Source organism: Prionailurus bengalensis, chromosome D4 (assembly GCF_016509475.1).
Source record: "Prionailurus bengalensis isolate Pbe53 chromosome D4, Fcat_Pben_1.1_paternal_pri, whole genome shotgun sequence".
In the NCBI taxonomy this organism is placed as follows: Eukaryota; Metazoa; Chordata; class Mammalia; order Carnivora; family Felidae; genus Prionailurus; species Prionailurus bengalensis.
The window spans coordinates 91,029,563-91,053,417 of NC_057359.1; the positions used below are offsets into that span (position 1 = coordinate 91,029,563).

Sequence of the window (23,855 nt, forward strand, 5' to 3'; positions counted from 1 at the left end):
TCCTGGCTGCCCAAGAAGGAAGGAAAGGGAAAAACCAAAGGCTGGCTGATAGACATCACAGTCGTCATCAGTTCGTACGTGTCTGAATAAAGTACAAGGGCAATCTTTTCTTTTCAATGTTTATTTATTTTAGAGAGAGAGAGAGCACGTGTGGGAGGGGCAGAGAGAAGGGGAGAGAATCCCAAGCAGGCTCCACACTGTCAGTGTGGAACCCAACGCAGGGCTCGAACTCACTAACTGTGAGATCACCACCTGAGCTGAAGTCAGAAGCTTGACCGACCGAGCCACCCAGGAAGCCCCCCAAAAGGCAATCTTCTCAATAGCTTAACCTCCAGAAACCCATAGACTCAGTTTCCTGGAGCCCCAACATCACCCACCCTCTCCTCCGTAGGGATGTGGGGAACAAAGACAAGACGGAAATGCAAATAACATTAAATTTCTTTATAACCTGCAGCCTCCTGAGGCAAGCAGAGTAGAACATTCCTTCAGGAACTCCCTACTGTCTTCATGTTACTGACTTACTAGAGGAAAAAACCACCTCAGGGTGACAACAGTCAGGCCTCAGTTATCCTAGGAGTCCTCTTTACGATGGGAAACTCCTTCTGGAGGCTTCCTTTTGCCTTGACCTCCCCCAACTCTGTAGTGTATAACCAGTCACTCCTCACAACCCTAGGGCAGCTCCTCCCGTCCACGGGCCCGGTCCCTGTGCTTTGATGAAATCACCTTTAAGCACCAAAGACACAAGAATTCTTTCTCGGCTATCGGCTCCGGACCCCCACCACGCCAAAACCGCATCAAATGCAACAGAATAGAGAGACCCTAACGGACCCGGCACAGAAGGACAGCTGCCAGCATGAGGCCGATGACAGTGCATGTCAGGGAGAAGAACTTTCCGGTAGGTTTTCAAACACGTGTTCGATAAGCGGTGCTCGGGTGATGGTTATGCAGAGAAAGCCACATTAAATTGAGCCCTTCCGTTAAAAGCACACACAGGTCGCTTTCGGTAGATTAACGACTCAAGTGTGAGGCAAAAACATTAAGTGTTTGGAAGATAACAAAAGAGACTATCTTCACGATTTCAAAGCAGGAGGCGATCTCTTAAATTTGCCTACGCTGAAAGAGTTGAAGTGGCCACGTAAAAACCGGAAGAAGGCGTTTTTAACGTGTGTCAGAGAAAAGCAGTAAGAGCAAAAGCATGTGACAAACTGCCAGAAACCCTAGAAGAAAAAGCCCAACAACCCGAAGCCGCAAGCCACCGACCGACCCAGACCAAACCCGGAAGAGTGCTCCCCGGCTGGGCCTCGCCCACCGTCTCAGCACACGGTGTCCTGGGTTTTTACAGGCCACTTAAACTCAAATGTGAACCTGTTTTGGGAGTCTCCGGGCACAAGGCCCTGTGGTAGGAAGCGACCTGGACAAAGGCGGAGAGATCTCAGCCTCTCGGCCCAGGAGCTCACACCGTAATGGGCAAGGCCAGTTGGAAATAGGGGCGGGATGGCAGATGGAGCCGGAAGGACACCGCGCTAGAAAGACGGAGCAGGGAGCAGCGGGCCTCAACCGCAGGAGGAAGAGACAAAGAAACCTTGCCGGGGAAGGGGACCTTACCGGCACCACGAAGGGTGAGCCGACTTTAAATACGAGGCAGGATTAGGGAGAGATGAAAAACCAGAGCCGTGTGTGCTTGGTGGGTAGTGGGGGTCTCTCCAGAAGAGGAAACTGAGGCACGGGGACTCATTCGCCACCAGAGCCGTGGCCGATCCCTTTCCCAGCGGAAGACCCGCTAAGGCCGGCCGCGGCCTTGCAGGGAGACCTCCTGGAGCACCCCCCCACCCCCGGCCCATCAGTGCCGGATTTCTGCGTGATTCTTGGGCACCGCCACGAAGCGCAGCTTCCGGAGGAAAGGTGGCTTCTGCAGCATATGTTCGTCCCACAGGTACTCGGGGGACAGCACCTTGGTGGGCTTGTGGTAGAGCAGGTACCTGTTCAGGTGGCTCTCGTCATGCCACACGGCCTCGATGCCGTGGGCCCGGTCGACCACCATGGCCTGGTGACAGGCCGACGTGAGCCGCAGGACCTCGGCCACCGACCCCCCGAAAAAGCCTCCCGCGTAGTAAAAGTCGCCCTCGTCCCTGGGGACGTGCGCCTGGGACTGTGGCCGGCGCTCGTAGGTGAAGGCCTCGCGGGCCGCCCCGTAGAAGCCGGGGTGCAGGGTGCCGAAGAGCGGGGACAGGATCTCCACGCCCACGTGGTCGCGGAACCTCATGTCCACGTCCACGCACACCAGATAGTCCACCTCGTGGAGGAAGCGCTGCCGGGAGAAGTTGCTGATCATCTCCATGCGGTGCATGGACACGTCCTGCCAGCGCGAGTAGTTCCGGACTTCCAGGACCACCACCTGCCTCCCTTCCCCGAGGGGCACGCGGGGCACATCCCCCGGCCGGTCGGTGAACACGTAGTAGGTGACCTTGTGTCCCACCATGAAGTGCTTCTCCGCCGTCTGCAGGAACAGCTCCAGGAAGACCACGTATCTAAGACCAACAAGCACCCCAGGAGAGACGGTGGGTGTTAAACACAATCAAACAGCAGCAGAAAAACAGACTTAGGCAAAACCAGCTTATAATACCATGGCCATCCCTTGAGGACATCATGCTAAGTGAAATAAGCCAATTGCAAAAGTCAATCTACTTGACGGAGGTGTCCAGAAGAGGCAAGTTCATAGGAACAGACAGCAGAAGGGTGGTTGCCAGAGGCTGGGGGAGGGGGGAATGGGGAGCTAGTGTTCAATGGGCACAGAATTTCAGGTTTGCATCTGAAGACGGATGGTGGGGATGGTTGCCCCACAATGTGAACACTTAACACCACCGAAACGCACGCTTACAAATAGTTAAGATGGTCAATGTTCTGTGCATTTTACCATGATTAAAAATCAAAAGATACGGGGCGCCTGAGTGGCTCAGTCGGTTGAGCGTCGGACTTCAGCTCAGGTCATGATCTCAGCTCGTGAGTTCGAGCCCCGCGTCGGGCTCTGTGCTGACAGGTCAGGGCCTGGGGCCTGCTTCCGATTCTGTGTCTTCCGATTCTGTGTCTAATATTTTAAATTTTAAGATATTAAAAATTTTCTTAATCGAAAGATAAAAATAAAACCATAGCCAATCTACTAGACTAGCTAAAGACCATGTATCTCAACTGGATAGTAAAAGGAGGCCTTCAGACTGCTTGGGTATTGAGCAGATAGTCTCAACCACAAGGTATTTTCTTAGTCCACAAGGCTGGCAAAAGTTCAAATGATAGATAATGTCCAGATGATGGATTTCTCCAACCCACGACCCTCAAATGGTTCCTTGTCCTTAAGAAAAACTAAAAACGAATTCAGGACACTACCGTGGTCCTCCAGACCCTACAAGACCCGCCCCTGATGTGGTCTCCTTCTCCTCTTGTCCACCTTTTTGTCCGGGCAGGCTGGCTACTTGATGTTCCCGACACAGGCCAGGCATGCTCCTCTGGGCCCTCACACTGCCTGTTTCCTGGAGCTGGGACCCTGTTCCCTGCAGTGCTCACCCCCTATAATAGCTTCCATTCCTTGACCAATGTCCAGAACTGCATATGCGTCATAGGTCTCCCTGCTAGCATCAACACAGATGCATGAGGCGGTGGGGAGAGGGAGGGGATGCTGCAGGCTGTGCCCTTGAATGGGTGTACATTTTACAACGTGGAGATTATAACCCAATAAGAAAGAGCAAATAAATACACAAATAAATATGAAGATACATCCCTCTCCACCCCTTACCCAGCCTTAGGTATTCTTTTAGAGCCCCTATCACCACCTTGACATATTTTGTATTTGTGTTTTACTTCTTCTCCTGTCTTTTCCATCTTTACATGTTCTTTCCGTCTAGAACGTAGCTCCATGAAAGTAGGCCTGTGTCTGCTTGGGAAACTACCTTACCCCTATCGTGCACACGTCATAACTGCTCAGTAAAGGTCTTTTTTAACAGATGAGTAAGTGAATACGTCGGTGTGGCCGAGAGCACGGGAAGGCGGGCACTCTCATGTACCCCTGGGTCAAGTAACCATTTGTATAACCCTTTCAGAGGACATAGGAGAAAATACACTCAAACTTTAAATGTGTATATTCTTCCCCCGATTCCACTGCCCGGACTCTATGCCGCAGATCTACTCGTATGTGAGTATAAGGACCCAGGTATAAAAGTTCACGGGTGACTCACGCCGTCAGATGCTGGTGAGGCGGGTAGAGCAGCCGGAGTTTCCGTGTATTGTGAGTGGGGGCGTGAAACCGGAAAAACGTGCGAAGTGGTTCTTTACAAAAGGAAAGCCGTCTCTCGCCTAAGCCTGAGCGGTTCTACTCCTAGATGTTCAATGGAGAAAAGGTAGATTGCGTGTCCGCAAAAGGTCTGTCCAACATAATTCATATTTACTTATAGTGTCCAAGCCCTGGAAGCAGGTGTCCGTCAAAACGGAAAGTGCAGTAGGCAACTGTGGTGTGCCCACCCCACGGAACGCTAAGCAGCGAGGAAGGGCTACCGGTTCACGCAAAATCACGGCTAAATCTCAAAATTACGATTCTCAGAAAAGGCAGCACAAAGCGGGATATGCTTTAGGGCTCCAGGAGGCAAACCTAATCTTAGAGTAGAAAAGAATCAGGACAAGCGACGCCGCAGGAGAGGCTGTAGGGGAGGGGTTGGCCGGAAAGGGGCATGACGGAACGTTCTGGGGGTGATGGGAACACTGTATACGTAGAAAGAATTTTGGTTACACAACGATATGTATTCGCCAAAACCCAGGGAATTCGTGTATGTACATTTTGCCTGGGAAGAAGAAAAACTATAAACACATCTCAAGCTCCAGTTAATGACATGCACAGAGAAGTATTTAGGGCAAGTGTGCTGATGTCCCAGATTTAACTTCACACATGGCAAAAGCAACTATGAATGGATAGATGGACAGAAGGATGACCAGATGAGTAGATTACTGATCACGCAAGTACAATAAAATGTTAATTGTGAAGCTTATGGACTTATGGGAAACCATAAAAAGAAATAATATGTGCATGATGGGAATCCCAGAGGGAGGAGAGAAAGAGAAATGGGCAGGAAATACATTTACAACAATAATGGCTGAAAACTTCCCAAATGAGAGACCCGGACATCTGGATTCATGAGGCTCAATGGACCCCAAATGTTGAATCTGAAAAGAGCTACGGAGAGATGCATTATAATTAAGTTGTCAAAAGTCAAAGATAAGGAGGGTGCCTGGGTGGCTCAATGGAAAGAGCATGTGACGCTTGAAACTGTGCAGGCCACGAGAGAGAGGGATGATATAGTCAAAATGTTGAAAGAATACAACACCCAGCAAAGCTGATTTCCAGAAATGAAGGAGAGAGAAAGCGTTCCCAAACAAAAGCTAAGAGGGTTCATCACCAGTAGAGCCGCCTTACAAGAAATGCTACAGGGCATCACGCTCTTTCAGCAGAAGGAAGAAGATGCTGACTAATATGATAAAAACATTAATATATTGATAAAATCCACTGGTCATGGTAAACATACAGTCAAGGTCAGATGTTGTAATGGCGGTGCATAAATCACTTACAACTCTAAGAGTTAAAAAAACAAACATAAAAAATCCAACCATGAATACAGTAATCTGTTTATGTAAACAATATTTAAAAATATGTGAATCGTAGCACCAATCACCTAAAATGTGAGACAGAGAGAGAGAAGTAAACGTATTGTTTATAGAAGCTATTGAAATTAAGTTGTTATCAGCATAAAAGAGGTTGTTATAAACAGAAAATATTTTATGTAAGCCTTACTACCCGCAGAGGGAAAATCCGTAGTGGATACACTACCAGGAATAGTAAAGGAGTCAAAGCTACCAGTGAAAAGTCATCCAGCCACAAAAGAAGGCAGCAAGAGAGGAAGCAAGCAACAGAGTCCACGGAACAGTCAGAAAACAATGAACAAAATGGCAACAGGAAGTCCTGACCTCTCAAGAATTACTTGACACCTCTCAAGAATTACCTTTTTTAAAAGGATTCTCCACTCAAAAGATGTCGAACGGCTACATGGATTAAAAAAAGTTTTTCAAAGATCCAACAATAGTCTGCCTAAAAGAGACCTACTCTAGCTTTAGAGACCAGACTAAGAGTGAAGGAATAGAAAAAGATATTTCAAGCAAACACTGACTGAAAGAAAGATGGGAAGATATATTTATATCACACAAAGTAGGCTTTAAGCTAAAAATGATCAAAGAAGACAAAGAAGGTTACTCTATAATGATAAAGGGGTCAATCCATTAAGAAGATATAACAATTGTAAACAGTTATGCACCCAACAACATCAGAGCAGTTAAACACATAAAGCAAATACTAACACAACTAAAAGGAGAGATAAACAGCAATACGATATTGACGGCTGACTTTAATAAGCCACTTTCAAAAATGGATAGGTCACCTAGACAGAGAATCGGTAAGGGAGCAGCATATTTGAACAAGACTATAGACCAAATGGACCTAACAGACAACATAGAACATTCCATCTAATAATGGCAGAACATATGTTCTTCTCAAGGGCACATGGAACATTTTCTAGGATAGACCATATGTTAGGCCACAAAACAAATCTTAGCAAACTTAAGAAGATTGAAATCATACAAAAGAAAATATTCAAATGGCCAACGGGTACATGAAAAGGTGCTCCACATTACTCATCGTCAGAGAAACACGAATCAAAACCATAATGAGGCATCCCTTCACACCCATTAGAAGGCTCATCTCAGGAAGACAAGAGACACAAGTGCCCGAGAGCACGTGGAGAAAAGGGCACATTTGTGCACTGTCGGAAGATGGTTGGGTGGCCCCTGCAAAGTTAAAAACAGAACTACCCAGGGGCGCCTGGGTGGCTCGGTCGGTTAAGCGTCCGACTTCGGCTCAGGTCATGATCTCACGGTCCGTGAGTTCGAGCCCCATGTCGGGCTCTGTGTCCACAGCTCAGAGCCTGGAGCCTGTTTCAGATTCTGTGTCTCCCTCTCCCTCTGCTCCTCCCCTTTTCATGCTCTGTCTCTGTCTCAAAAATAAATAAACGTTAAAAAAAATAAAAATAAAAACAGAACTACCCTACAATCCAGCAATCCCACTTCTGGAGATGTAGAAAGAGATAGATGATAGAGATGGGGGTAAAGATAGGAAATTAAATCAGTATCTTTTTTAATTTTTAAAAAAATGTTTTATTTCGTTTTTGAGAAAAAGAGCACAAGCAGGGGAGGGGAAGAGAGAACGGGGGACAGAGGATCCGAAGGGGGCTCTGCACTGACAGGCCCACAGCAGCAAGCCCAATGTGGGGCTCGAACTCACGAAGTGTGAGATCATGACCTGAGCCAAAGTCAGACACTCAACTGACTGAGCCACACAGGCACCCCAATATCCTTTTTTAAGGTTTTTTTTAAGAGGGAGAGGGAGAGGAAGAGAGAGAGAGAGAGAGAGAGAGAACACCAAGCAGGCTCCACACTCACACTCAGCTCAGAGCCTAATGAGGGGCTCCATCCCATGACCCTGGGACACTCAGCAATCATTTTAGGTGACTGATGCTCAATGGACTGAGCCACCCAGGTGCCCCTAAATCAGCATCTTGAAGAGATACCTGCCCTCCCACGTTCACTGCAGCAATATTTACAACAGCCTGGACAGAGAAACAACCCAAGTGTCCACCAACAGATGGCTGGATAAAGAAAGTGTGAGATACACCATTCACAAAAATAAGCTCAAAATGGATAAAGGACCTAAATGTGAGACAGGAAACCATCAAAACCTTAGAGGAGAAAGCAGGAAAAGACCTCTCTGACCTCAGCCGTAGCAATCTCTTCCTCGACACATCCCCAAAGGCAAGGGAATTAAAAGCAAAAGTGAATTACTGGGACCTTATGAAGATAAAAAGCTTCTGCACAGCAAAGGAAACAACCAACAAAACTCAAAGGCAACCAACGGAATGGGAAAAGATATTCGCAGATGACATATCGGACAAAGGGCTAGTATCCAAAATCTATAAAGAGCTCACCAAACTCCACACCCGAAAAACAAATAACCCAGTGAAGAAATGGGCAGAAAACATGAATAGACACTTCTCTAAAGAAGACATCCGGATGGCCAACAGGCACATGAAAAGATGTTCAGCGTCGCTCCTTATCAGGGAAATACAAATCAAAACCACACTCAGGTATCACCTCACGCCAGTCAGAGTGGCCAAAATGAACAAATCAGGAGACTATAGATGCTGGAGAGGATGTGGAGAAACGGGAACCCTCTTGCACTGTTGGTGGGAATGCAAATTGGTGCAGCCGCTCTGGAAAGCAGTGTGGAGGTTCCTCAGAAAATTAAAAATAGACCTACCCTATGAACCAGCAGTAGCACTGCTAGGAATTTACCCAAGGGATACAGGAGTACTGATGCATAGGGCCACTTGTACCCCAATGTTCATAGCAGCACTCTCAACAATAGCCAAATTATGGAAAGAGCCTAAATGTCCATCAACTGATGAATGGATAAAGAAATTGTGGTTTATATACACAATGGAATATTATGTGGCAATGAGAAAAAATGAAATATGGCCTTTTGTAGCAATGTGGATGGAACTGGAGAGTGTGATGCTAAGTGAAATAAGCCATACAGAGAAAGACAGATACCATATGGTTTCACTCTTATGTGGATCCTGAGAAACTTAACAGGAACCCATGGGGGAGGGGAAGGAAAAAAAAAAAGAGGTTAGAATGGGAGAGAGCGAAAGCATAAGAGACTGTTAAAAACTGAGAACAAACTGAGGGTTGATGGGGGGTGGGAGGGAGGAGAGGGTGGGTGATGGGTATTGAGGAGGGCACCTTTTGGGATGAGCACTGGGTGTTGTATGGAAACCAATTTGTCAATAAATTTCATAAAAAAAATAAAAAATAAAAATAAAGACCAGCATTAATTTCAAAAAAAAAAAAAGAAAGTGTGAGATATATATATATTACTCAGCAAGAAAGAAAAAGAAAGAAAGAAGAAAGAAAGAAAGAAAGAAAGAAAGAAAGAAAGAGAGAGAGAAAGAAAGAAAGAAAGAAAGAAAGAAAGAAAGAAAGAAAGAAAGAAAAGAAAAGAAGGAAGGAATCCTGCCATTTGCAACAACATGGTTGACACTCGAAGCCATTATGTAAGTGAAATAAGCCAGAGAGAGACAGATAAGTACTGTGTGGTCCCACTTATATGTGGAGTCTTTAAATAACAAAAACAAAAACAAAAAACCCCGAATCCATAGAAACAGACAATAAGTGGTTACCAGGGGCAAGAGGTGCAGGACTGGGGAAAGCGGTGAAGGTGGTCGAAAGGTACGGATTTCCAGACATAAGATAAATCAGTTGTGGGAACGGAGCGCACAGCATGGCCACTGCAGCTGACATACCGTATCGCATATTTGAAAGTTGCCGAGAGTAGGTCCTCCTGGGGTGATCGTTTCACGACACATACACACATCAGACAATTATGTTGTACGCTTTACATCGAGACGATGTTATATATTGATTATATCCCAATAAAACCAGGCAAAGCGAGAAGGGGAAAAACAAGAACGTTAGCGGCGGAGTCCGGGTGGTGGGCAGACACACGTTCACTGTGACGTTTTCGCAACTCGGCCGCGCAACTGAAAAGTTTCGCGATGCAAGGTTGTCTGCAAGGGTGCTGCCTGAGGCAGCTCTCCAGAACGGTCAGCTCAAGCAGGGAATGCAGTGGCTCTGGAGTAAGAGTGGGCAGCCGTTCGAAAGAATGAGGAAGGTCCGCGTGTGCCGACGTGCAAAGGCGCCCGACACATGCCGGCGAAGGTGCCGGATGTGAAACACGAGCCGGTTTCCAAAGCAAACAAGCTAACCCCAAAGCCGTAAATGCAGCTTGGAGCCTTCAGGTCCGACTCCACCGCATAGTAAGCCTGCTCCGGCTAAATGGGACGCCAAGCCTCAGTCAGCCTCCCAGGGGAACGCATCGGGGCGGCCGAGCACCTGCTCATGGGTTTGGGTCACAGGGTTAGTCCCGCTAAGTGGTCAGCAGTGGCTGCCAGGCCTCTGAATGGTTGATACGGTCACTTCTGGAGCAGACGACTCTCAGGTGTGGGGCTATTTTGAGCAGGGGTGTGCCTGGTGGCCGGTGCAAATCCCACCAGGTTCACCTGTCCACAAAGCCACCCACGCCTCCCCCTCCCCCTGTGAGCACCCCATCCTGGCAAAGAGAGACATCTGGTGAGGAGTGCCCCCTACCTGGGGCTTGGCTTCCTGGTTTAGCTTGGGCACGTGTCCTTCTCCGCACAGCTGCCAAGATCTTACCTACCTATTTTTTTCTTTAAGTTTATTTATTCTGAGAGAGAGAGAGAGAGAGAGAGCAGGGGAGGGCCAGAGAGAGAGAGGGAGAGAGAGAATCCCAAGCAGGCTCCACACTATCAGGGCAGAGCCCAGCTCGGAGCTCAGACCCAGGTGCTGTGAGATCATGACCTGAACCAAAGAGTCAGACACTTAACCGGCTGAGCCACCCAGGTGTCCCAGATCTCACTTACTTTCTGATGGCAAAAATGGTCAGTCCAACGGTGGTGTTTTCGAATTGTGCGTCCAGAATGGCAGAGTCAAAGACCCCGTCCCAGATGACAGGAGCAAACCAGGGGGTCATGACCAGCACGTCTGCCCTCCTAGAGGGAACAGGTCACAGTGCGTTAGAGCAGGGTATGGAAAGGTGGGCCGGGGAAGGAAGGACCAAAGGTCCACAGTCCACGAGCAGCGCAGTTAGACGCAGCCGGGATTCCAGACTCCCAATCCAGTGCTCTCTGCCTCACAAGCTCAGCCCCTGAGCCCTGACCCTGCCATTCCCTCACTGCCCCGCGTGGAGTGTCTCCTGAGCACCGCCGAGTGCTGGGTCCCACAGGACACTCCTTCTGGGAGGCCCCCAACCCCATTTCCGAGAAGGAGCTGCATCTCAGTGAGAGCAATAGCCAAGCCCTTTCCCAGCAATAGGGACTTGGCCATAAGAAACATATATTCAGTCTTTGACCCCAGATCCTGACACGGGGCTCCTAAACCCCTTGGAACTTCCTGGGTGATAGGGACACCTTTTGTTCTAATGAGGTGACCCAGGGGGGCTCCTGGATGGCTCAGGATGGGGACTGGCCACCGGAAAGACCACGCTGTGGTCAGAAGCGTGACACTGCAGCCCCAGCCCCCATCCTCCCGGCAGGTGCGTGTGTGAGGGAGCCTCCACCAGATCCTGACGACGGGTCCGAGAGGGCACGGAGGCTCCCTGGCCTCTCCACGCCGCCCTCTGGGGACCTGTGCCCCTGGCTGCTCCCACGACCTTGGTGATACGCCGAGACTAGAGTAGACGGTCTTCTTGGGTTCTGGAGCCACTCTAGAAAGTCATCGAGCCCGAGGAGGGGCCGGTGGGAGCCCTGAGCTACAGCCGGTCAGTCAAAAGCACAGGTGACAACCTAGAACTTGCAACTGGCACGTGGGGGGCGGGGGGCGGGCTGTGGGCGTGAGCCCCCGCCGTGGGGGCTGCTGACTGGGGGGAGCGGCGGCATTGTTCCCTGTGGGAAACCTACCTGTTTGCTGGGAGTAGGGGGTAACACGAGTTTTCTTCAGGGACAAAGCTAGGCTTCCAGCCCCCTCCCATCTCGAGGGCTTCCCCTCCCCCCAGTGTAGCCCCACAGAATGTTCTCTGTCCCTTCTCCACCCTAGCCCGCACGGACACCTCTCCCCTCTCCTCCCATCCCATCTCACGAGTGCCCGTTCACTCGTGGCTTCTCGGGACATGGCTCCAGGACCCACGGGAACAGGCTCACGCCAGCCCGTCCCTCCAGATGGGCTGTGTCCAACAGAGATTTGTAATTTAAAATTGTTCTAGTAAGCACACAAAGGTAAAAGTGACCAGGTGAGGGGCGCCTAGGTGGCTCAGTCGGTTGAGCATCCAACTTCAGCTCAGGTCATGATCTCACAGTTTGTGAGTTTGAGCCCCTCGTCAGGCTCTGTGCTGATGGCTCAGAGCCTGGATCCTGCTTCTGATCCTGTGTCTCCCTCTGCCCCTTCCCCACTCATGCTCTGTCTCAGAAATGAACAAAAAAAAAAGTGACCAGGTAAAGTTACAATTAATCTGGTGTATGTTGTTTAACCCGCAACGTCCAAAATACCATCCTTTCAATACGTGATCGGTTTTTAAGATAAGAGACTTCGTATTTTTGAGATATTTTAAATGGAGCGCTTCGGACCTGGTGTGTGTGTGTGTGTGTGTGTGTGTGTGTGTGTGTGTGTCCTCCCCAGGGACAGCCCTCTCATTCCAGGGAGGTCACGTGTCAGGTGTCACGGCCTCCGGGTGGCTCTAAGGACTCAAGGAGGCGTGGGTACTGGTGTCAGAAATGACAGTGTGCACTCACAGCTCTCCGGGCAGGGAGGTCACGCGGCCTGGGCTCGGAACCCGACCGCGCCCTCGCCGTGCCCAGCCTCAGGCAAGCACCTTCGCTTCTCTGAGCCTCAGTTTCCCTGCTTGTAAAGCGAGGGCTGGCCAGCGTGGCCTCAGGGCGACCTTCCTGTCTGAGGCCGCAGGGACCGGCTGCCAGCGCCATCCGGGGCAGGACAGCCAGGAGGTGAGGGCTGAGGAGGTGCGGGCTGCGGGGGCCGGGCTGCGGGGCCGGGGGAACCCAGCCCAGGCCTGTCCTGCGTCCCCAGGAAGAGATGAGAGAGGGTTCCGTGCCTTCTGTGGACACCCGGGAGTTGGAGGCGCCTTCCCTGGCACCCTCGCCCGGGACCAGCCCCCTCTCACGGCAAGAGAAGGAAAAGAAAAGGCCAGGGCAGGTGGCAGTGAGGGAGAGGAGAACTCGAGGCGGGCCGGTGGCCACGGCAGGCATGTGCCAACTTACGCAGGCTGCAGGAGCTGGGCCTTGGGGTAAACCATCCTGCAGAGAAGACACGCGTCAGGGAGGAGGACAGTCACACCCAGAAGCGTCTCGGAGCCAGGCAGTCTACGCCCACAGCTGCAAGGTGCCGTCCTCCCCGTCTAGATGGCCAGCTGTGCCAGGAGCACCACAGGACTGCCAGCCTGCCCGCCCGCCCTCCTGCCTTCCTTCCTTCCTCCTTCCTTCTTTCCTCTCTCCTGCTCCCCCTCCTTCCCTCCTTCCTTTCTTCCTCTTGTCCACTAGTCACTTGTCCACTCACTAGACAGACAGCGGTCAAACGTGCCCACCCAGCCCTGGGGACGCCACATGCTTCCCAGTGATAAACCGATGAGGCTAAAAGCCAAGCAGAGGAAAGGGGGTCACCCCTCAAGGTCTCTGGTAACTGCCAAGGCTCTAGACTCCCCACATCTCCTTCCTCTCTCTCCCCCCACCCCTCTCTCTCTCTCTCCGTGTTGTAAGTCCTAACACGGGTCTACCTCACAACTACGAAGGCCCACCCCCACCTCATCCAGCCCCCATGCCGCGCCCACCTCCATGCCCTCCCCGGGCCACATCATCCTCAGGTGTTAGCTGAGCTGAGGGCTGAGAAGCCGGGGCTGAGTGTGCCACGGGCATGACACTGAGCAGCCCCACGGCTGGAGGTCAAGTGGAAACCCCCTGTGACTCCCATCATCTAACGTCTCCTCCTGTTCTCCTGTGCCCCCATCACCCTCCTCTCTCCCATCACCCTCCTCTCCCCCGGGAATCAGGCCTTGGACTGGGTGGGGGTGAGGAAGGGGATGGGGAGGCACATGTTGACTTGCTCGGAAAGAGGCACAGAAACACCCGAAGAGGTGGTCCCCATACCTGGGGACTTCAGGGACTCTGCAGGCGTCCGGGGGGCAGTCCCTTTCACTGAGGGAGGGAAACAGAGAGCACTCAGCCCAGGGCCGGGTCCTGGGGGAAGCGCTCCCGCGCCAGCGGGCAGGTCTCCTCCAGGGCCAGCCACGTCATGGCCCCTGAGGAGAAAGTTCCCGTGTGATGCCGAGCCTGGGCCAGGAGGGTGGAGCGGGGGTCTGAAGCAGGGCCGAGAAACCCTGGACACGCTGACCGTGTCTGGGAGCGTGGTGCACGGCTCCACCCGCAGGGGGTGACCACGGCCTCGGGAGAAACTGCCCCCCCAACACACACACACACCTGGGGAGGAGGAGCAGAGACCAGGAGGCAGGAGCCGTGGCTGCCCCTGTGGGTCCTGGAATCCCCAGGAGAGCTCTGGCCAGGCCCCCCTCACCCTGTCAGCCCCGGGAGCCCCGCTCCCCGCCCCTCACCTGCACTGCTTTGTCTCCAGCAGCATCCCCTGCGGGACCACACGGCGGCCATCCTGGCTGAGGGAGGAAAGGTTCCATCGACTCACTTCGCGAAAAGGAGCGATTGCCAACAAAGAGCCGTGCCCTCAAGAGGGGGGCGCCCCAGGCCAGGATTAGGTGTGCATCCCCCCTCCCCACCGACCCCTGGGGACCCCAGCCAGGCCTGGGGGTGGGGGAGGGGAGACAGGCTCCTGGATGGAGTTCAGCGGGGGCTGACGAAGGCCAGTGTTTGTGAGGGAGGAGGAAAGAGCGGAAATCACTACCTCGATGGCAGTCTCTCCCGTTGGCCCTGCAGGGGACAGCCCTCAGTGCTGCTGGAGAGAAAAGTGACACCAGCTGAGCCCACCATCTACCTGGCCATCCGACCAGCATGTGTGGGCCCCCCAAGCTGGACGGAGGGAGAACTGGGGTCGGGCCACGCCCTGGGGGCTCGTGACGCGTCCCGGTTGGGAGCTGTCACCTTATCTGTTCACAGGTCGCCAGGGAGGCCAGCTCTGGAAGGAATGAGCTCTGAGAGGACACTGAGCCTCGACCTGTCTGGGCCCTGACGGGGTCAGAGGGCCCCCACCCCCGCTCGGCCCCGTCGAAGCGGCTGAAGGGACCCCGGAACCCATACCAGGCGCTATCCCTCCCAGAATCCCGGCCTTGCCGCACAGCCCGCTGGGCAGCGCGTGAACTCTGTAAACGTGTTCTCTCCAGCGCAAGCTAGAACTTTCTCTGCCTTGTCCTTTGTCAAGGTTTGAGAAAACACGGTGGAGGGAGGGACTCGGGAGTCACACTGGGAACCGAGGGTCTCTGGTTGTAAGTACCTCCAATTCAGTACATATGTATATTTCTATTTCTGCTCTAGATCTTTCTAGAAGGAACCGCCCTGAATCCAAAGACGCCGCCATTACCTTCGAGACTCTCCTATCTGCCTCCGTCCGGGAATCAGCCTGAAGACATTGCTGGGGAACAAACAGGAGTGTGAAACTGAGTCTTCGCTGGGCGGGAGGACCGACAGGATGGGGGTTCGAGGCTGAGACTTTAACACACACATTCTCACCCTTTTGGCCTCTGGCTCCTGAGAAAATGGACGTGGGGCCCGACCAGAGCCCTTCTGGCCCCATCCCCATTCCTGCTGGTCATCCGGACCATTGTAACGCAATCCCATCACCATAGTAACCAACAGCAGGGCCGAGGACCGCGGCATCCCGTTCACCTGAGGAGTCGTTTCTAGATGCAATTCCAGGCCCCTGCACAGTGCTGAGCACTTAGGAAGGGTGTGTATGTAGAAAGCTCTCTTTCTAACAAGTTCCCCAGGTGACCTGCGGACACTCTCAAGTCTAGAGTCATGCCTCCTTCCTATATTCCTTTATGTTTATTTCTCTCTTTTATTTTTCTTTAGAGATAGAGAGAGTGCATGAGTCAGGGAGAGGGGTGGGGGGGGGAGAGAGAGAGAGAGAGAGAGAGAGAGAGAGAGAGAGAATCCCAAGCAGGCTCCAGGCTCAGTGGAGCCTCACCTTCCTCGGGTGTGAAACGGGGACAATCATGCAGATCTTACAGGTTGTTGAGAGAATGTACAAGAATGTCCATCAAGCATCTCGCTCAGTGCCCAGCACAGGACACCACATCCAGTAAGTGTGAACTCCTAACAAATTACTTTACGGAAGTCATCGGTGAAAACGCGTATAGCTCTCGAGGTTAACCGCTACGTGAAAATGCCTTCCTGTGGTCTCGACTGTACATGTGAACATTCAGTTTCCACCTCAAAGTTGAGGCTAGGGGCAGTTTCACCTTGAATAAAAACCAGTGCACCGAAAAGGATCCACTAGATTCTATTTTTTTTAAGGGAATGCAATTTTACTAAGTTTGTTTGGAAACATAAACTTTACTGTTTGTTTTAAACAAATGAAAGGCAGTAAAAAAAAAAAACAAAAACGGTGTTATCTGTTTTCGGTAAATGCATTTAAAGCACGGTGTGAGCTCTACGTAACCGGTGTTTCTAACAGGCTGTAAAACACTGCCTTCAGAAGCCCTCTGCCCCCCACCTCTCCCCAGGGAACCTATAAATGCCGACAACTCATCAGGGAGCAGAGCCGAGCGCTGGCTGGGGGTCTGCGTCCCTGCGAAGTGGGCACCTGAGGCAGAAAACCACCATGTTCCCTCGTTTCCTTATCTGCAAAACGACAGTGACTATGTGGGTAACACCTTCTCTGGGACCACGGCTGTGGGCCAAAACCCTGACCGTTTTCATCAATTAAAGTCAAATCAGCTATACTAAACCCCAGCCCACCACAGGGACCCCGGGGACGTCCCCAGACTCTCACCTGTAGAAGCCCAGACACGCAGCCAAGAGCAGGAGCCCGCACAGCCAGGAGCTGGCACTCCTTCCCCAGAAGCCTGCGGAGAGGAAGCCTGGGTTATTCCGGGGCCAGTTCACCCGAATCACCTTGTTGGGGCCCACACTGGGCACTGGGCACTGGGCACTGGGCAGGGAGGGGCTTCTGTGGGCTCCAGCTCAAAGCCCTCTCCCTCTTGTGTGCCCTCAGGGAAGGAGGGCTACACCTCTCCTGGAGGCATAACCCCCTGAGCCTTGCCCTACAGCCCCTGGGCACCCGCCCTGGTGCCCCTCCCTGTTGACAAGCCCCCGGGGACGTGGGTCCACTCTTCACACTTCAGAGGCGGGGGCGCACCGCAGCCATTACCGCACAGGCAGAGCGTGAAGGACAAGGCCCAGGAGGGCTGTGACAGATGACGGTGCACCAACCCTCTCACCGAGGGGACCCCGCACCCCACGGGCACCTCGCAGCCCTAATGCCGTGGGGGCTCACAGCACAGCTACATACAATAATACATCATGGTGGGAGAGCCCACTACAGGGGTGCAGCACCACGGGAAAGGGGCGCGTTGGAAGGAAGCCATACAGTGTGCATCAGTTAAATCTTAGCTGAAGGTGGCGGGTACAGCAGGACCCACCACTGATAAAGAGCCTCCTCCCCCGAGCCACCCACCGCTGGGTTTTACGACGCCCAAGCCCGATGTCCCAGCGGCGAGAACCTCATTGATCACAAATGTGTTGGGGGGGTCCCAAGTGCTGGACTGAGAAAACAACCAAACAAACAAAACGTGCACATGTACACCTGGGTGCAGCCCAGACACTGTTACCAAAGAGTTTCACTGGGTCTAAGAGGGATACGTCCGTTTCCTCTGGGTGTGAAAGTGTGAAAACCCACATGTACCCAAATGTGCAATCCCAGAGGTGTGTGCAAAAAATAAAGAGTAGCTTCTTTGGCCTTGGATGAGGCAAAGGTTTTTTTTTTTTTTAATGTTTATTTATTTATTCTAAGAGGGGGGAGCACGAGTAGGGGAGGGCAGACAGAGAGGGAGACAGAATCCCAAGTAGGCTCCAGGCTCTGAGCTGTCAGCCCAGAGCCTGACGTGGGGGCTGGAACCCACAAGCTGTGAGATCATGACCTGAGCCGAAGTCGATGCTTAACCGACTGAGCCACCCAGGTGCCTCTAAAGGCACAGTTTAAATATGTGTAGTTATAGGTCAATTATACTGGAGCTGGTTTAAAAAAAAAAAAAAAAAGCAAGCCACAGTGAGACACCATTTCCCACCACCAGAGGGCGATAACACACCGCGTCTGCCGGCTGCTCTCAAGGCAGGGGGTGTGGGGAGCCGGCAGGTAGGGACATCACCTGAGAAGGTCAAAATTGGTTCTTGGGGATGCAAAAAAAAAAAAAAAAAAAAAAAAAAAAGACAAAAAAACCACCACCTTAGACATTAATTATTTGTGGCCTTCCAAAGCTTAACTTTACCCGCCAAAATCTTACTCCTTAGTATTTTTCTCTTTAGGGACAATACATTTTTTTTGTTTTTAAAGTAGGCCCTATGCCAAATGTGGGGCTTGAACTCATGACCCCGCGATCAAGAGTCACGTGCTCTGCTGACCCAGCCAGCCACGTGCCCCCTCTCTTTGGAGGCAATTTAAATTCAATTTTATTTCCCTCCTTATACTGCTGTAACTGGGGAGGGGTGAGGTTCAGAAACACCACTGTAGGGAGTGGGAAGGGGAGGGAGTCCATGGGAAGGGACATCTGGCAGGCAATGTTTACCCAGAGTCAGACTCACTCAGCATGTGACCGGGCAAACCCACTTCTGGGGATCTCCACCACAGAGACACCTGCCCACGCGTAAAACGATTGTTTTTCACGAAGGCTTTGTCTGTAACAGCAGGAGCCTGGAAAGGACCCCAGTGTCCGTGGCTAGGGACTGAAGTCCACTTCTGCGTGACCAACAAAGGGGATGCTGTGCAGCTCTGAGAGAGAGTAGGGGCACGCTTAGCACAGGTTTAAAGCAAGGTACGGAACAGTGAAGACAGTACTCTACCTTTTGTATGTTGTTAACGCTTCCCTAAAAAACCTAAAAGTCTGCGCGGGGAATGACTAAAAACGGTTACATACAGGGAGCAGGAGGCTGGCAGAGGGGCCAGCAAAGGTCAGGCACCAGTCACACTTCTCCATCATGTCCTGAGGGACCGTTTTTAGCTTTGAACCATGCAAGGCTACTGCCCGCTCCAAATAACAAAATTAGATAAACCCACAAATAAACCAGAATAAGACAGAGATGCTGCATTTTCGGTCTTGGAGAGGGTCAGGCCCTTTCTAAGTCTGGCCACAGATTTCTTCTTAATAGCCCTAAATGAAGACAAATAAATATGACCCAGTGAAAATAAAATTTTCATGCACAGTTGAAAAGACAACCATAAACGCAAAGAAACATTTTTTTTTTAAAGTTTGGAACTCATATCATAAACCCCCAAGCCCTTTGATAATAGCTCCTAGGATTTAATAAATAAGAACAACTACTGAATTGGGTTTTTTTTTTAATTTTTTATCTTTAATCTCTAAACCCAATGTGGGACTCAAATTTACAACCCCCAGATCAAGAGTCGCACGCTCCACGGACTGGACCAACCCAGCCAGGCGCCCATGAACTGTTTTTTCTTTGGTTTGTTTTAATGTTTATTTATTTATTTTGAGAGAGAGAGAGAGAGGGTGGAGGAGGGGGGGAGAAAGAGAATGAGAGAGAGAGAGAGAGAGAGAGAGAGAAGGATGGAGGGAGGGAGGGAGGGAGAGAGAACCCCAAGCAAGCTCTGTGATGTCAGCACAGAGCCTGGAATGGGGGTCAATCCATAAACGAACATGAGATCATGACCTGAGAGCTCCACCAACCGAGCCAGCCAGGCGCCCTGCCCACAAAGGGCAAAGGGTCTCGGGTGACAACTCAGGCCGCAGGCATTCGACCTCGCTACGGTGACCGCCGCGCAAGAAAGATTGAACTGAAGAGTCCAGATTTGCCCCATCAGGTGCGCCACGGGGCAGTGGCTGGGCTGACCCAGGTGAGCTGGGAGACCCCGCCCCAATCAGAGCAGGGCTTGGGTGAGAGGGATCCTGCACAGCACGGGGCACATATGGCGCGCCTGCGTCATGCATGCTCTCCCTGGACACTCCCTTCCTGGGGCCCTCCCAGTGCTCCCCTGCCCTGGAGAGATTGAATCATCCTGTCTCCATACCCTCCGTCCGTCCTCCCCTTCTCTCCTCCCCCTCCCCAACCAGCCTTCACCCCAGCCCCCCACTGGGACCCCTGCAGCCCTAACCCCGCACTCTCTCCTCCACCCTCAGTCCACTTGCCCCATCAGCGTGGCTGAACTGTGCTCCCTCTGGTCTGTCTGCTGGTGACACCCGCCCAGCCACCTCTGTACCTCCTCCTGGGGGGTGGGGGGGGCCACAGACACTGGAGGCTCCAGGCGTGGTCCCGGCCTTTCTTGTGCCCCCACCGTGCACCATGGGAGCATGAACTATGACATCTACCCTGCCATCCCCTCCGGTCATTCTCCAGCCTTTACCTTCTGTCGACCCCTGGACCTGGGGACCTAAGCACTCATGGACCCTCCCCACTGAAGGCACATCAGCCCTTTCACAGCCAAACACCCAGGCCCCCCGCGGGGCACACTTCCCACATCATGGCCAGGCACCAGAGCGCATGGACAGATCAGAGGGGTCTCCCCACCCCAACTCAACGCACCGGCACACCCTGTCGGTCACACCTTCAGAGTGTGGTCCTGGGTGCGGCTGCTGGGGGAGAAAGCTCGGCTATTCCTCAAAATGTACACAGAACTGCCGCGTGGTCCGGCAATCCCACTGCTGGGTCCGCACGTGCTCATGGTGGCAGTGGTCCCAGAAAGTGGGAGTAACTCAAGTGTCCAACAACGAATGAAGGAATAAGGGAAATGTGGTCTGTCCACACCGTGGAATATCACTCAGCTCGTGCCTTCGCGGCCGTGGGATTCCGCTGGCTCCAGGAGCTGTCCTTCCCACCAGCCACCACCCACACAGGGTCTCTGCTCACTTTAGAACCAGGGCACAAGTCAAAAGTGGACGCCCAGTGACCCCTCCCAGCTAGCTGGGGACAGCGTTGCTTGAGGGAGCCCTGCTCCCAGTCTGGCTGCCTCTTATCAACAAAAGAATGTTGATGACCACACTGTTGTCTTTGCCTTCCTCTTCTGGAAAAACATGTGCCCTCCTGCCCAGGCTGAGCCCTGTCTCCCTAAGGGGCTGAAGAAGCCCCTTCCCACTCTGTGTCTCCTCCCAGGTGCCCCCAGGGCGCCCCCCCCCCCGCATCCCCCCACCCCAGCCAGGCCCAGTCCCAGGAGGCAGGACGGAATGGAGGGAGGAATCTAGGGCTGTGTCCTGATCTCCCTGGACCTTCCCAGCGTCTCTCCAGGGCCACTTCCTCTTGCTCTCAGGGAGACGGCTGAGCAGAGACCCGGGGGCCTTCCTAGAGGTCTCCGGGTCACCTACCTTTCTCCTCTGGTCGGAGAAGGGGAGACCGCAGGGACTGGGGTTCGACCCCAGCTGTGGAGGGTACCTGGGAGATCTGGACCCACACAGCCCATTTTCACGTCCCAGCTTTGGGCACGGGCTTTGGACTGCCGTTCTGGAAGTTTCACTGAGGCCACACTGTGTGCCAGGCTCGTGCAAAGGGCCACAGATGAGAAGGTGAATAAACAATGCCAGGTCCCGGGCGTTAGGAAATGTGCACAAACCAGGATCACGTCCTCGCCATCCTGGTCACCGAGGACAGGCAGCAGGGCGCAGGGTGGCCCCGGCGGGAGCTCTGAGCTGGTGGGCCTGCTGTGCGGTTCGCGTCAATGCCCCCGTGTCGGGGGGAAGTGGGGGGGGGCGGGCGTGTCCGACGGCTCCCAATGCCCAGAGCTCTGCCTGCCCACGGGGCTAGGGTTTCTCCACCTACTCTCAGCCATGGGGGCTGGGCCAGGGGCTGTAGTCCTGCTAACAAGTAAGAACCCGAGTTGCTGTGTTGAATTGTTTCCAGGCAGCTGCAGAGACGGCAGGGAGAGGGCCGAGGGCCGGACAGAAGCTTCCCTCTCTTCCCTCTCTCGGCCAGACGTGCAGAGACCACCCTGCGGGCAAATATGCAGCAGACCCCAGCATCCTGGCCAGGCTTGGGGTGGGGGCTGGGCCAGGAAGGGGCCTTCCTCCTGGCTCTCCAGGCCCCTCCCCTCTCCCTTCTCTCCTTTCCTCTGTCCTTAAACCCCAGCCTCACAGTGTGACCTGGGGCCAGCTACAGGCAGCGTTAGTGATATCAGGGACCCAGCCTGCACCCACAGGAGGTGGCCCTCCCCTCAGCCTATTTCCTCTGTCCCGCCGTTCCTCTGTCTCCTTTGTCCTGGCCCCCCAGCAGGTGAGCCGGCTCCCCTACCCCAAGCACTGGCTGTGTCTGAGCTGTGAGCTCCTGAGAGTCTCCTACAGGCTTCGCGGCAGGAGGAAATCCCCTCATCGACCACCTGCTCCAGCCTCTGGGGCCTAGACTAGTAGAGAAAGGAGAGAGAGAGCCCCGGAGAGGGCACAGGGACAGGAGGGCTGGGCAGGGAGCTTTTCATGGCAAATCGAGAGATTTCCCCCAAGTCTGCCCTCCACACTAAGTGCTCTGGCCACATTCTGCTGCACTTTCCCGGGCGCCAGCATCACCCCTGCCCAAGCCTACCCCCACGCCCGCACACATAAGCAAATGCAGCTCCCAGACCCTCCCTGCTCCCACGGCACCCAGCCGGCCCCCCCTCCCCGCCGCCGGCCCTCAGCCCGACCCGACCTCTGGCTCCAGGTGGCCGGAAGCCCAGCAGAGATGGGCAGAGCCCCATGTGGGTGACCACTGCCCCATCCAGGAGCCCTTATGCCTCTCCACTCACCTCTGGGGTCCATGGCTCCTCTGAGGACCCAAGGCCAGGTGGGTAGGAGGTGGAGGGCACCCTGGCAGAACTCTGCAAGCACAGCTCAGAACTCAGGCTCAGAGCCAGACCAACCCGGGTAACAAAGTCCGGCTCCTGCCTGGGCCCAACCCCACCTGTCCCTTCTGGGTGGGAGGAACCTGGCGGGGGTGGCCAGCTTAGGTCAGTCCCACGACAAACACCAGACGTTTCAGCCAGGTGCCCGAGGCCAAGTCTCCCAACCTCACATCGCAGAGGGGCCCAGCTGGCAGTCTCCCTTGATCTCAGGGCCAAGCCCGCCTGCATTACGGCCTCCGAGCCCTGGGAGATTTGGCCCCTGCTCACGTCTCTAGCTCCCACTCCCCCTGCCCTCCCCGAGCTCTCGAGCTCTCGACCTTTCCTCACCTGCGCCCCATCGTGGGGAGCTGCTTTGCTCCTGGTGCATCGCCTGCCCGAGCTCCACGCAGCCCAGGGGGCTCGGACACTTTCTGGGCCTTACTGTTTTCTCCAGAGGAAAGGTTGCAGAGATTTCAGACACCCTGGGATAAAGATGAGCTTCAGTGAAAGCCTCCGAGAGGGTGCCACCGGGGTGCAGGGACACCAGGGACACCACTCAGGGATTAAACGCAGCACGCCGCAGAGCGGGGAACAGGCAGAGGACCGCTGTCTCTGTGGCCCCGTCCTCCCGCTCCCGCTCTCCGTGCGGGCTCCCACCCGGCCCAGGGGGAGGGATGAGGGAAGCAAGGCGGGGTAGGGTGGAGACACCACAACACCACTCCCAACCGGCCGGCCCCACAGCTCAGCGCCAGCCACTTCGGTCGGAAGGGAGGCCCTTGCCTCGAATCATCCCCAAGGCATGCCCCGGCCTGCATCCGGCTGAGGGCAGGGTTGCGGAGCTGGGCCCACGGGGGGCCCCCTGTCAGGGTCACGCAGCGGCAGAAGCTGAATGAGACGTCAGCTGTCACACCCACCTCGCTCTGTACACAAAACTTAACTCAAAATGGGCCAGTGGCCTAAACAGGAGTTTAAACCACGCAAAGAAAATTGTCTCACTCTTCATAACACATAAAATAATATTTTAAAACACAAATCGCATCTGATAAGGGTCTAATAGCCGGAACGTATGGAGGACTCTTACAACTCGACAAAAGACACCTGACTTCAAAACGGACGAGGGGCTCGGCTAGACACCTCTCCAAGGACGACACGCAAACGGCCAGCGGGCGCAAAGGTTCTCCACGCCACCGGCCCTCAAGGAGACGCGAGTCAGG

General features: G+C 53.5%; 1 protein-coding gene across 1 annotated transcript; it reads right to left on the reverse strand.

The window, feature by feature from the left end:
- Positions 1–426: 426 nt before the first annotated feature.
- LOC122475149 (histo-blood group ABO system transferase 2-like) lies at positions 427–23,602 on the reverse strand. The gene is made up of 9 exons (XM_043566864.1): positions 22,990–23,602; positions 16,621–16,693; positions 15,208–15,258; positions 14,575–14,625; positions 14,273–14,329; positions 13,812–13,859; positions 12,930–12,965; positions 10,584–10,712; positions 427–2,528 (listed from the first exon to the last, which is right to left on the reverse strand). The coding sequence occupies exons 1-9, from the start codon at positions 23,027–23,029 to the stop codon at positions 1,841–1,843; spliced, it is 1,173 nt and encodes a 390-aa protein (XP_043422799.1). The 5' UTR covers positions 23,030–23,602; the 3' UTR covers positions 427–1,840.
- Between the last annotated feature and the right edge of the window lie 253 nt (positions 23,603–23,855).